Source organism: Thermobia domestica, chromosome 12, assembly GCF_964235325.1.
Source record: "Thermobia domestica chromosome 12, izTheDome1.hap1.1, whole genome shotgun sequence".
Lineage (NCBI taxonomy): Eukaryota > Metazoa > Arthropoda > Insecta > Zygentoma > Lepismatidae > Thermobia > Thermobia domestica.
In genome coordinates, this window is record NC_137465.1 from 166,035,563 (window position 1) to 166,050,237 (window position 14,675).

Sequence of the window (14,675 nt, forward strand, 5' to 3'; positions counted from 1 at the left end):
GAGATCATCCTTATGGACTGAGATACAATGGGTCAACAAGGAATTAGATATTCTACACCATTTGCAAACCGAAGAAAAACAGGAATATCAAGGTACGTTCACTTACATTTCAAGAAAGTCTACAATTCGGTTCAAAGAGAGAGACAAAAAGGAAGAGATGGTGTATCAAGCGCTCGTTGCAGTGAAAATACGATCTTTTGTATGTTGCTGTCGAGTTATTTAAACTATTTATTTATAAAATTACTTATTATATATTAAATTATGCACACATATATTATTATTTTACTATAAATACTCATATTCATATTCTATCAAAAACTGTCTTGATTGTTTCTGCATTTTTGTTATTTTATAACCTTCATTTCGAAATGAATAAATAATTTTTCCAAGCTTATCTCGTTTTGACATGTTTGTAACATAAAAAGTCTATTCAAAATTAGTTACATTACTCGGATCACGATTACTCGGATTGCATTCGCTGTTTTCATAACCATTAATTGTTTGAATTTCCATCTGCGAATCTCTACTGGTGTGTGTAGAACTCGAGCCACTTCCGAAGAAGCTGAAGAAAAGTGGATACCCGACAACAACAATGTGCGAAAAAGATCGCAGTTAAAGCGAAAACTTCCGGTTTGTTTCTTAATTTCACCTATAAGTTATCAGAATCCCTCCGCGTTACAAGAGGTCCATGAACAGTGTATTTATTAATTGAGCAATCTCGACCTACCTCTGTATTGCACTATCTTAATGATTAGTTTGTAATCCCGCGTTGATTTCTGGTGAGGGAACAAAATGTTCGGCTTTGACGCAGCAATATGAGACATTTAGGCAGCTACGACTATGCTCTTTAGGGTAAAGGAGACAAATGATTAACGGAAGTGAATGAATATGAAAGAATTTGGGAAATGACTGTATCAGAGGAAACAGGAGAACTCAAAAAACTAGATATCTACCACAAACTTATATTGCCTGAAATTGAATAAGAGATCCGTCACATCAGATGTCAGCTGTGCAGCTACTTGACTTAGGAAGTAGCAATTACATTGTAGTTTCAATTGCATTGTTTTGTACTGCTTTTATATCGCAGATGTAGCATAGGAGTTTAATTCAATCGGTATGTATTTGTCATTACTACGTATTTTTATATCTTTGTACCTTTGACGAGTCTTAGTCATACGCACGTAATCGCGTAATATGTATGACTAAAAAGACGAAATAAATGAATGAATGAATTGTTGTTTATATTTGATGAAGTTTAAAATTTCATTTCAGACCTGAGGCTATTTGGGACAAATACATAGAGTTTAAGATAGAAAATGAAATGAAATCTTTAAGTTTTACGTCCCACGTTTATGCCGGTTAGGCTAAAGGAGACGGTGATGATGAGAGATGAATGAAATGGTGGAATGAAGAAAGTGGGAGGAAACGGGGAAACCCTGAGAAAACCCACGAGCACGGTGTTTTTCCACCACAAAGTCCACACGGCGCGAGCTGGGATCGAACCAGGGACCCCAAGCACCGGAGGTGAACGCTTTACCACTGAGCCACCGCGCCCCCGAGTTTAAGATAGAATTCAAACCACCGTAATGTGTGATGTTCTACCGGGAATCGAACCCGGGACCACGTGCATCGAAGTCGCGAACTAGCCACAAGATCAGCAGAGAGTGTTCGTTATTAGCAACTCTAATCTGGAAAGCCCATAATAACGGTGTTGGAACTAAATGCACAGATAACTTTGTTGACGACATGCCATTTGGTCGGCCAAATCCTTCGAAATCTGTGGGGTCGATTTGAGCTTACTTTAAAAGTTATCTGAGTTGTGTCTACAAAGCTATCACAGCGCTTCTAGCTGCTACCAGTAAAGAACTCGCCTAGAAAGAAAGTGACTACGAAAATTGAGTGTCAAAGAAACAGATAAGTAATGTCCGAAAAAAAGAAAATCGTTCTTCAACGATATTTAGCAAATCCGTTATAAATAAACATTGCTTTTACTTAACGTTTAACAGGTTTGTTAAGTCTAAATTCTAACTTCGATTGTCAGTAACCTAGGAGCCAAAGATCTGAACACCACAATACATTATATGTGTATTAAACTCATGAAGCTCCATTCCATAACCATGCAAAATTTGGTCAAGATCACCTAAGCTTCATCGATCGCGTACGATATATATTATCCTTGTGAGTGATTCTTAAGAAAGAAAAAAAAAATCAAACACACACACAAGAACATGCATGATTAGCTTTTGAGTTTCAATCACATGCAGATTAAAAGAAAAAAAATACACTGAACACAAACTATGTACGTTTTTGAAACAACAGTTCAGTTGACAGGGGAAGAAATAACGATGTCCGATATAAATAAGCAGTGAACATAGTAACTAATTTTGTGAATTTGGACATTTTACAATTTCTAAGTAAAACAAGATAAAAAAGAAAAAGAAAAGAAAATGATACTAACTTGTACTGAGCTAAAAGGCTTGTTAATGACTACATGAGCATTCGTCATTATCAGTCCATCTGATTGCACTATAAAACCTGAGCCATTGGAAGCTGTTGCCGGAGTGCCTGTGAAGAAATCCACCCTGAAAGAAATAATATAATAACAATTACATTTGCTTATTGGAATACAATATATATAGAGTGCTGAAATAATCGTAATAACAAAGATAGTCACCTTGCAGGAGACCTGAACGGAAACCAGAAACTGTCTAAACATGTCAAACATGAAAAAAGAAACAATATTTTCGCAAACAACCAGGAACACAGAGGAAGGAATACAAAAGACACATAGCTAGTTGTATATCTATATAGCCTAGCTTGGAGGCAAACACATACAACACTTCATCTATCTTGCAGTGTCTTCTGAAGCTCTTATCCTTGGGCACATGAAATGTTGCCAAACGTATTTTGAGACGAAAAGGTCTATTTCTTTGAGTGTACTATTCACAGCTTAGAAATTGTTATAAAAATTTTAAGTCTAAATTAATAGTAAACTCTTGCCACGTTTGCTTATGCATTCCGAAACACACGTCTCGATCGACGGATTCCTTCTGCTATTCAACCCAACTCACCCCCTCCTCCACCTCCCCATGTTTAAAGCATTGTGTGACGTAATATACTGAAAAAAACAGGAATCAAGTTTACAAGGTTTATAGCTCTAAAACCGTCTCTATCATTCGTTTGTTCTGAAATGCCATTTTTGAACCTTGAAAAAACTTGTCACAATGTTTTCATAGCTTCATCAACGCCTTTATTTGCATTCTTTCCCTTCTTCAAAGACTGCAAGCTAGAAAGATGCTCCTTGTGAAATCTATGGAAATTGCCAGTGACGACAGTAGGTTTTGTGCTTCCCAAAGTCAGTAATGCAGGCACAAAGCTCCAAAAACTACTGACAGAAATAAGTGTTATTCAATGATTAATTTCATTTGGTTTCCCAGTAATTGGAAGCAAATGTTCCAGGAGCGTCATTTAGGCAGGACAGAAGGGTGTAATTCCCCCCTTCCTTGAGCTTGATAATTACATATTGTTCGATCAAATGTATAGTAATATACTAATTAAAAAAGTAAAACTCTTATGTTGGTGGATGATCCTTGAAGTTCTGAAACTTTTCTTCTTCTGTTTCACAAAATCACAATTTTTTTCATAATACGGATGTTGTCCGATTATTTTTTTTCTCCAATTCTAAACTTCCATACGTAAATCATCTCTCCCTGTTTCCATATTTGAATCTCTCTCTCTCTCTCAATGTCGTCCGCTATGAACTCATGGTTTGGGATCAAACCTTCGACACTTGAAACCAAATGTAAGCGCTCAGGTTTGTTATTAAAAGCACCGTCATATTAGATTTTGCCCGAAGGGTGCGTGGGAGTCTCCGCCAACATAAAGTTTTACTTTTTTTTTTTTTTTTTTTTTTTTATTAGTGTATTAGTGAAACGTGGGTTCCTGTCACCACGGCATGGCGCGTCCTCAGGTTGCGGATCGAGGAGAAGGCCTCTAGATATATAGTGAATAAGCTGCAAATATTCTGAATAAGCAGTCGCGGACAGACGACTAGGAGTGTTCCTCCAGCTTTGGGGTTTGGGTAAGGCTAACAATCTCATCCTGTAAAAAAAAAAGGCACTTGTTCAGAAACATTCACAAAAGCCTCAGACAAGGACGGATAACTTGGCACGACCTCAGCAAAAGAAAATGGACATGAGATTTGGAACATGGAATATTAGAAGTCTTTATAAGGCAGGCGCGTTAAAATCCGTAACGAGTGTGTTAGAGAAATACAGGATGGATCCAGTAGGAGTTCAGGAAGTTAGTGGGAAGGAAATGGATCTGTGAATTTCGGAAATTTTACGTTCTTTTATGGGGAAGGAAATAAAAATCACCAGTTAGGAACAGGGTTTTTCGTTCACAAACGAATATTACCAGCAATTAAACTGGTTGAATTTGTTACTGACAGATTTTATTTTATTACTCTTAAGGAACGGTGGTGTGATATTATTGTTTCAAATGTACATGCCCCAACTGAAGGTAAGGATGACGATATAAAAGAAGTTTTTACAAAGAAGTGGAACGGATATTTGACCAACTCCCACGATACCATATGAAAATTCTACTAGGGGATTTCAATGCGAAGGTAGGAATGAAAGTCTGCATAAGGAAAGTAATGACAACGGTGTTAGACTCGTGAACTTTGCAACATCCAAAAACCTAATCGTGAAGAGTACAAAATTCCCACATCGCGACGTTCATAAATACACTTGGACCTCACCAGACGAAAGAACACATAATCAAACTGATCACGTTTTAGTAAATAGAAGAAGACAATCTAGCATAATTGATGTCCGGTCGTTTAGAGGGGCTGATTGTGACACTGATCACTTCCTGATAGCAGCGATAATACGAGAGAGGTTATCGTAGAATAAATGTAATATTCAATGTCCGAAAACGCAGAGATTTAATCTAAAGAAATTAGAAGAGAGCCAGGCAAGAGAGGAATACCAGATCGAAGTTTCGAATAGATTCTCAGATTTAGAAGATTCAGAGTGCACTAGTGTTAAGGATACTTGGATTGAAATTAGAGATAGCATTAAAATTTCAGCAAAAGAAAAATTGGAACACGCGGAAATACGTAGGAACAAACCATGGTTCGACCAGGAATACATTAAACTAGCAGAGAAGAGAAAACAGGCTAAATTACGCTGGCTACAAAATCCGAATGAAATAACTACACAAAATTTCGAAGATATCAGGCGGGAAACTTCCAAAACTTTTAGAACAAAGAAACGCGATTTTTTGAAAGCTAAAATTAAGGAACTTGAAGATGATAGTAAAAATAAAAAAATACGGAACATGTATAAGGGGACCAGCAAATTTAAGAAAGGCTATCAACCTCGTGCTTAAATATTAAAGAAAGCTGACAAAACAGTTCTCACTGATACGGATAGCATCTTAAATAGATGGAAAGATTTCTTTGACGATTTGCTGAACACGCAGCCAAAAACTAATGCGCGTGGAGAAAAAGAAATACACACTGCAGAATCGTATATTCCAGAACCCAACCGAATAGAAGTAGAAACCGCTATAAAGAAATTAAAGAAACACATATATCTGTGTAGATAAAATTCCGGCTGAGTTAATTTTAGCTGGAGGCGAAAAATTGTGGAACAAGATACACAAACTCATTCTCCTTATCTGGAACAAGAAAGAATTGCCACAAGAGTGGAAAGAATCAATCATTGTTCCAATTCACAAGAAAGGCGACAAAACTGAGTAATAATTATCGAGGCATTTCTCTTCTGTCAACATCCTATAAAATCCTTTCAAATATTATGCTAGCAAGATTAACCCCATTCGCAGATGAAATTACTGGAGATTATCAGTGCGGAATTAGACGAAATCGATCAACTATCGACCAAATATTTACCATTCGCCAAATACTCGAAAAAAACTGGGAATACAATACCATGGTACATCAACTATTTATTGATTTTAGAAAGGCTACGACTCGGTTAGAAGAGAAAAAATATACAACGTTCTTACAGAACTTGGAATACCGAGAAAGTAATTAGATTAATTAAGATATGTTTAAATGAATCCCAAAGTAAAGTCCGGGTAGGAAAATTTTTGTCCATGAGCTTTCACGTCGAAAATGGCCTGAAACAAGGAGATGCGTTGTCGTTATTATTATTTTACTTTGTTTTGGAATACGCTATAAGGAAAATCAAAGATAGCAACCAGGGCCTACAGTTGAACGGTATTCACCAGGTTATGGCATATGCTGATGGTGTAACTTTAATAGGGAATGATAGGAGAATAGAAAAAAAAAAAAATGCAGAGATCTTATTAAACGCATGCAGGGACATGGGTTTAGAAGTAAATGCAGATAAAACTAAATACATGGAAGTGCGTCGGGACCGTAATACGGCAAATTATGGATGCGTTAAAATATTAAATAATACTTTTGATAAAGTGGATACTTTCAAATATCTAGGATCAATATTAACAGACGAAAATCATATTCACGAAGAAATTAAATGTCGACTAAAACTAGGGAATTCGTGTTACTATTCGGTTCAAAATCTCTTGTCGTCGCGAATTCCGTCGAGGAATTTGAAGCGTAAAATATATAAAACGATAATCATGCCTGTTGTTCTGTATGGTTGCGAAACATGGTCGCTTACTCTGAGGGAAGAACATAAACTGAAAGTATTTGAGAACAAGATCCTGAGACGAATATTCGAACCCAAGAGGAACGGGAATGAGAAATGGCGGAAAATTCATAACAAGGAACTACATAATTTATACGGTTTACCAACATTGTTAGGGTTGTCAAGTCTAGGAGGCTTAGGTGGGCAGATCATGTAGCTAGAATGGAAGAAAGTAGAAACGTTTTCGAAGTCTTGACTGGAAAACCAACCGGAAAACGACCATTAGGCAGACCTAGGGGCAGATGGGAGGACAATATTAAGATGGATCTCGCAGAGGTAGGAATACAAAGTAAAAACTGGATCCAATTGGCTAAGGATAGAAGTCAGTGGAGAGCTTTTGTGAACGCGGCATTGAACCTCCGGGTTCCATAGGCCATGATATTAGTTAGTTAGTTAGTGTATTACTAAACATTTGATCAAACAATATGTATTTATCAAGCTCAAAGAACGAGGGGGGGGGGGGAATTAAACCCTCCTGCCCTGCCCATATGACGCTCCTGGAACGTTTGCTTGCAATTACTGGGAAACAAATTAAATTAATCATTGAATAACACTCATTTCTATCAGTAGCTTTTAAAGCTCTGCGCCCACATTACAGAGTTCTGGAAGCACAAAACCTACTGCCGTGATTGACCATTTACATAGATTTCACAAGGAGCATTTTCCTAGCCTGATGTAATATACAGGTCTTTGAAGAAGAGAAAAATGCAAATAAAGACGTTATGAAGCTATGGAAACTTTTTTTTTATTATTATTATTATTTAGGCTCTACTAACATTTCAGAACAAACGAATGAAAGAGACGGTTTTAGAGCTATAAAGCTTGAACCATGGTTTCTTTTTTCTCCTGTCTGAATGGAAAGAGTATATTACGTCACACAGACTGCTTTAGACAAGGAGGAGAGGAGGAAGATTGGATACCTGCAGTCGATTGAGACGTGTGTTTCTGAATGCATAAACACACGGCGCAAGAGTTTGTCAGTACTTTGGTCTTAAATTTTTCGTAACATTTTTTTTATTTCGCGAACTGAACCAACTGTAATTGATCTAATGTCAATCAGTTCAAATCTTTTTCCAAAGAGTAACAAAATAATTGTTATGCAAACAAAATAAAATAGTTTTAATTTCTGAACATCTGCCATCTTCGTATTCTGAAATATCATGTATGTTAGTTTAATTTTCTTCCTTATTATTTCAGGTTTATTTCTGTCGCTTCCAGATTTTTTTTTTTTTCACTATCAATATCTTTTTCGATGTCGAGAGCCGAATTTTACCTGTAAACCTTCCAAAGTGCCGTTTTTTTTTAAAATCAACCTGCATCTAATATAGAACACTCATGTCGTTGTACAGCATTAAATAAAAATAGTTGATTTAGATCAAATTCTGAAATAAATTAATTTAAAGTGAAAATAAGTAAAATCCAATTTCTGTTTTGTCATTTCGACTATGGAAGATAATAATCTTAATACAATAAGACTCAAATGTGTGTAACCGCAGTATGAAAACGAGTATCATGCAGAGGATGATTAGGGAAAATCCCGTTTTGAATGGGTAACGGGTGAATCCTGCTTTCTTCTCTTCGTAACGTAGGGTTTTTAAATTGTTAACTGTTCCAACGACGAAATCATCATGAACATTTAAGACGAAAATTCTCTTGTGTGTGCGACTGTTTGTTTGTTCCCAGATAATAGGGGCGTATTTAGAGGGGTCCGATCCCCTCTCCGAAACTTTTTTTTATTTATTTAAATGTTATAATTTTAGGTGAAATTTATTTATTTTATATGTATTTCCTGCCCTATTTAAAAATATGTCCCTGCCAAAAATCAGTAACTTTCGTGAAGAGAAAGTGTCATGTAGATAAATATTGTTGCACTTTTTCCTTAATGCTTAAGAAACAATGTTTGAGATTGAAATAGGTTAACGATTGAGGATTAATTCAAACTTCAACCCCAGTGCTTTCACTTAAATGGCATAATTAACATTTAATACTAATTCCTAATGTTTTTCTTCAGTTTGCGACTTATACAAGATTTGATTTAAATAAAAAATCTATTTACATTTTAAAAATAAAAAAATGTCTTTTTTCACTTTGCTCCTTATGACTTAGGTTGAAACTGACAACGATAGCTTTTCAGCGCTTTCTTCCCTCTTTATGCTATTGTCATTCACAATATCTCAGCCCTCTCGGAAATCATGAACACGACCCAATACACTGCTGGTCGCACAAACTTATTTAAGCATCTTGAAATTTTTGTTGCCGTGTAAACGGAAATACATCCTAATGAGTACAAAAATACACTTTTAAGCTGATATTATGTCACTTCACTATCTAAGAAAACTAGGCAGTTTCTGTATAGTTATTAATTTTGTTGTAGTCTGATCATTTCTCACTTTTTCTTTTAATGTTCCTTCGTCACTCGTTCCTTTTGCATTGCTTTTTTTTTTTTATGTGTGTGTGTGTGTGTGTGACTATATACAAATCTTTACTATAACTGAAAATAACATTTATTTCCGAATTCTCTCTCCAGAATTGCCAGACAGGGCAACAAAACCTATCAAGACGTTTATCCGGCCAGTACTGTATTGACTTGGGCCCCGAGAAAGATGAAAAACCGAGAATAATGATCGCCTAGCAGAGACAAAGAAGCGTGGAGTGCAAGTAGTTTCTGATTATATACAAACGTATCATATAGCATCCCTAGCTTTCAAGATACGATTCTATAATGGCGGCCTTTGAAGGAAGCCATCGATAAAAATTAAAATTAGATTGGTACGTACAAGCTCATGGGAGAAAACTTATCTGATGTATTCATTCTTGGGCCTTTGTGTTGCAGAGCAGCTCAAGTATATTAATCCTGCGTTAGGCACGTACGTTTGTGTAGGTACGTGAGTGATGAGTGCCACCCACTTATTAAAATGTATCCAGCATACGATTTTTTTTTTTTCCGAGATGCTCTCCACGCATTCACAACTTCCTTGTAGTTTTGTTCCCCCCTTTTCTACAGGTGGGACAACGTCCTCTGGACCTCTAATGGTCTCAATCAGATACAAAATCAAAACTTCTATTGCACCCTCGACCAAACAGGCCCTACCCCAGCTTCCACGAATACGAATAATTATATTACTTATTGGAGAACGAACACTTTTTCTGGAAATTTTTGTGTCTTATCTTGTTTCATAATCCTTTTTATAACTGGATCCATATTCATCACTCGTCCCTTGTTTCGATTCGGTGTTTTGGTCACTTGCAGTTAAATTATCAATTTCATCATCACTTCCATCAGAACACACCTTCGTCTTCTTTTCCTCATTAAGTCACTGGAAAAAACATTCGTGTCCTGTATAGCCTCCATCTTCCTACATTTTGATATTTTACTAGTTACGCATACAGGCGCGTGGATCATAACGGTACTGCAGTGAGAACTTATTTCTTACAAACTCTAAGAAAGAGAAGTGCCTTACTGCTGCCACAACTAACACCAACAATTAACGTTCAGCTACTCAAACGAGTAACTGCGATAATCAACAGTGTTGCAAGCTTACGGAACAATTGTCATCCACGAGCCTAACCCAGGGATAAGGCTTAGACTAGAGTGGTTTACATTAGATTAGGTTAATTTCATTTAGTTTTGGTTAGGCTTCATATTCACAGGACTGCCTACTCTGCTGCCACAACTACTCTGCGACACTTAACCCCATCCCTAGGTGGTAAAGCAGCCATGGCTGAACCTCGCCCGCTTCAATAGATATTTTCATTTCATTTCATTTCATTCCTGTATAATTCCTTCTCAATCTATATGAAGGTCATTCACTTAACTTCAAGCAATAAAATTTAAGTCTTTAACGATATGACTTCTCTCAAGAGCGGCCACTATGCTTTGAGAGTTAAACTTTTCGATTAGCTTTTGTAAATAAAACACAAATTAGCTTTAGTTAGGTATTTCTTTGGGTTAAGTTCTGATAAGCTCCGCCGAGCAGGAACTATGTATAAATAACTCAAAGACACCAAACTAAACCAAACCTAACCTGACCTAAAGTACCTATTCTCATTCGAAAGCTGGAGGGGCTTAACAGAATAAATGAAATTATTTTGTGTGCATACCCATCTTCGCTAACGCACCTACGTAAGGAGGGACGCATTCCCGCATGAGTCTTCCTGCCTTGACCTAACCTGACACTAATTAGATGCAATATTAGCCTGCAGTGATCAACTAGCACAGGTTGGAAGATATGCTTTCCACAACTGCACGCCACATCCCTTATTTGCAAGGCCACAACACCATGTCTTAAAACGGTTCTAAATCACTACTATTTTTCGGTCTGCGTGAATACAACTGAAGCGTGTAAAGTTAACTTGGGCCCCGTATCATATAACCAGTGCTAGGAAGGAAGGGTTCACTCAAGCAGACGGTTCTACTAAATATAAAATTGCAAGTCTTTACTTAAATTTATAGTTAAAATACAATGTGATGAGCATGAATATAGGTAGCCCTACTTACTGTCAGTGCACAGCATATTGAAATGGGGTTAATTTTAGGAAATTTACCGGGTCAATTAGATAATTTATTTAAGTTTGTGAGGAAAAATGAGTGAAAGCCAGGTAAGAGAAATAGTAAACGTTAAGAAAGTGCTTGTATTTGTTGGTTGTTTCAATGTTGTAAGCGGCACTGTATGTGGAGGCGGATGGAATACTTCGCGGAGAGGTAAACTTGTTTTACTAGATCCATGGATTGTAAAATGTAGAGAAATATTTGGGCAAATCTAATTTGCCCATTTCATGTCGAGAGCAGAACCCAACCAACCCCTGCAAGGCTTCTAAACTGTTCCTACTACTATCCCTATTCCTACTTATACCATGGATCGTATAGAAATACTGCACGCCTAATATAACATAATCTAACATAACATAATGCAGGGTTGGCTGGTTTAAACCATCTGATTTCCTTTTTTCTTTTTTTAAAAATAACTATTCGTAAAATCTTGATGAACACACTTGTGAGTTATCACGTTTCACTCCCGTATATTATTCGTATTATATTCAGACCTAAATTCCCCATTCATTACTCAAAGAGATTATTCTACAAAAGCAACTTTTTTATTATATTAATAAGTTTATGGATGTTTGTTTTGTGATTTTTTATAGTTTGTTATTATTGTTATGTAATTGCAATCAAAGGAAAATTCTAAATATTGTTTCGTTCTAATGTTTACTATTGATAAAACACATCGAAATGCCGTACTCTTTTGGAAGGGGAGTCATACAAGTCCCACGAGAGGCATTTATTGAAATCAGAAGTATCTTTGATATCTATTTATGTATAAATGAATCAGAGCCAAAAAGGACTCAAATAATTCTTATTTTTATTCACTTTTCTTAGTGATATGCAAATGAAGTCGTCGTATTTCTTTAACTTGGACTAACAAAAGTCGTAGTGAACTAACTTGGACTAAACTAGTTCTTTTGTACTCTGCAGTACTTTGAAATTGTCTATATGTAATTCTGTATAATGGTACTACTTGTACAATAGTTTATCTTTTTGAAATGACTCTTGACAATTAACAAGTATGTAAAGATCAGTACAACGTATTTTTATCAGGAGTCCTTCGTGAGTGAGTCGGCAGACGTATAGCATTTGTGGCCAATTAGTCCCGGTCTCGAGTTTAAATGGAGTACAATTTCTCTCGGATGTAAGCCGAGAAGCGGTTTGGATTTCACTTTAAGCTTATGTGACCCCTTCCAGCATAACCCGGTTGTGGCATAATAACACCAAGGCGAAATAAACTATTTCTGTCCATATGTGATATAAATACAATGAGCAAATTATTTAAACCAAAAAAAAAAAAAGACCTGGTTTAAAAAAAAAACTTTTTCAATAAAAACCATGGTTTTGGGCAACCTTGACTTAATGTAATCTAACCAAATGTAACCGAATGCAGTACATTTTTCGATTTTCAAATTCGTCCGGTGATACAGCACTAATGTCTTAAAATGAATTACGAGTGACAGTGAAAGTATTGTATATGGCCACCTAACACAAGCTGGTTTATCTTTTGTCACTGTACTTTATATGCTATACGTTCACACTGTATTTATACTGATTCGGGTTAAGTGCCGTATAGCCGAACCAATTTTAGGAAATTTACCGGGTCAATTGGAGAATTTATTTGAGTTTGTGAGGAGGAATGATTGAAAGTGAGGCAAGTGAAATAGTAAAAGTGAAGAAAGTTGTTGTTTTTGTTGGTGGTTTTTTATGTTGTAAGTGGCTGGTATTTGGAGACGGAAGGACTATTTCGCGGAGAGGTGCATTACTTACGATATAGTAGCGCGAAAAGCATGCCGTTGGGGAAGAAGGAAGAGCATTTCGAGGGCTATTTAGCGGAGTATTTGTTTAATGAAAGGAAACCCCAAGAAACTTGTACACGATTTTCTTCCTGAAATTGGAAGTTTGCAAGCCTAAGTTTTGAAGGTGACTTCTAACTGAACGGGAATGTATTTCTTCACAGTGTACAGACGCTGTATTGTATGTTAACAAATGAAACGTTGCAAATATGAAACCATGACAAGTACTATTGAAATTTTCATGATCGCCAAAACCCACATGTTACTACCCTCGCTTACGCGTATACCCACCGTCCCTGACGCGCACTTCCTTCTGCCTTCGGCCGCACTTCCTAGCTTTGTTCGGGCCCTTTGCTGCGCTCCTGCCCCGACTCAGCTAGATAGCATTCGTGCTTTTTTTAAATAATGTCCACCTAGCACATGTAGGTTTATATTTTTGGACTAAAGTAACGTCATCTAACGTATCTTCATGTAATCCAACAAAATATAACCGAATGCAGTACATTTTGGTGCTTCTTTTCAGTTTTCGAAATGGTCCGGCGATACGGCACTAATACCCTGAGCCCACTCGCTCTGCTGAAAGAAATACAGACCTCTTATGTAACTTGAAAATGAACGAAATGTCAACATTTGGTAGAACCGTCTGCTCAAGTAATGCCAATAAATTACATTTCGATATGAGTCACTACATATACTTTTATCCAACATCCTTAAGGAGGAGATAGTAGGTGAAGTCCGGACCAAACTCGATAGTAGCAAAGTAAAGCCAGAAACTATCCTAATCTGCGACAAACCTTTGTACAATGTGTGAAGCTCTAATATTATTTAACCCTGTATACTACACCTGCACGATTTGTGGTCATCAAACTTACCTTCTAGTATCCTTGATTTCAATATAAACAACAGCTGGTGCTGAAACTTCCACAATGTCAGCTATAAAATTGAACTTATCCCTATTGCTTGAACCACCACCACCACTATGTACGAAGGGTTTCGCTGCACTAACGGAAGAGAGCAACGTATTTTTCGGAACATGTCTCCTCTGGGAATTATCACTAAACAACCAGCTTAAACTTACTCCAACTCCTATACCAAGAGCCAGCCCTCCGACTATTCGCTTGAATGGAGATGTGTTAGTTGACGTCCGTTCGTTAAACTTTTTATCACTATTTATGGTTAGAGACCTATTTATTACCCTGGAACACGTTACACACACAAGTCTTTCAAGAAATATTGTATTAAAACCATGTTTGCAGGTTGCTGAAATTACTCTAAGCAAACCCCGACTTGCCCTCATATCTTTGATGACTAATAACTGGATGTCTTAACACGGAAAAATAGATCAAAATTGGACACTGAATCGGGATGTCAATCCCGAATCGGCTGTCGTATCGCAGTTGTCTTTCTTTTTTTTTTTTTTTTTTTTTTGTAACCAATGTAGGGGCATAATTGAGGAAATGAGGCAGCCTTAGTAGTTAAGTCCGCTATTGCCCTGGAATTGCTAAACGAAAGACTAAGCTCTGCTAAGGCATTGCCTAGGTTGTATTTATAACTCCTTACGTCAGTAAAAATCCTTAGAGAAGGTGTATATTGTATGTGCTGGATATGATGTGTCTAGATACTAGTAGAAAATTA

General features: G+C 36.7%; 1 protein-coding gene across 1 annotated transcript in view; it reads right to left on the reverse strand.

Annotated features, from left to right (window-relative positions):
• HtrA2 (HTRA2-related serine protease) overlaps positions 1 to 14,451 on the reverse strand; it is a 54,435-nt gene extending 39,984 nt beyond the window's left edge. The window contains exons 1-2 of the mRNA XM_081734378.1: positions 13,913 to 14,451; positions 2,459 to 2,582 (exon numbers count right to left, since the gene is read on the reverse strand). Of these exons, the coding sequence (XP_081590504.1) occupies positions 2,459 to 2,582; positions 13,913 to 14,337 (549 nt within the window). The 5' untranslated portion in view covers positions 14,338 to 14,451. The remainder of the gene's footprint in view (positions 1 to 2,458; positions 2,583 to 13,912) is intronic.
• Between the last annotated feature and the right edge of the window lie 224 nt (positions 14,452 to 14,675).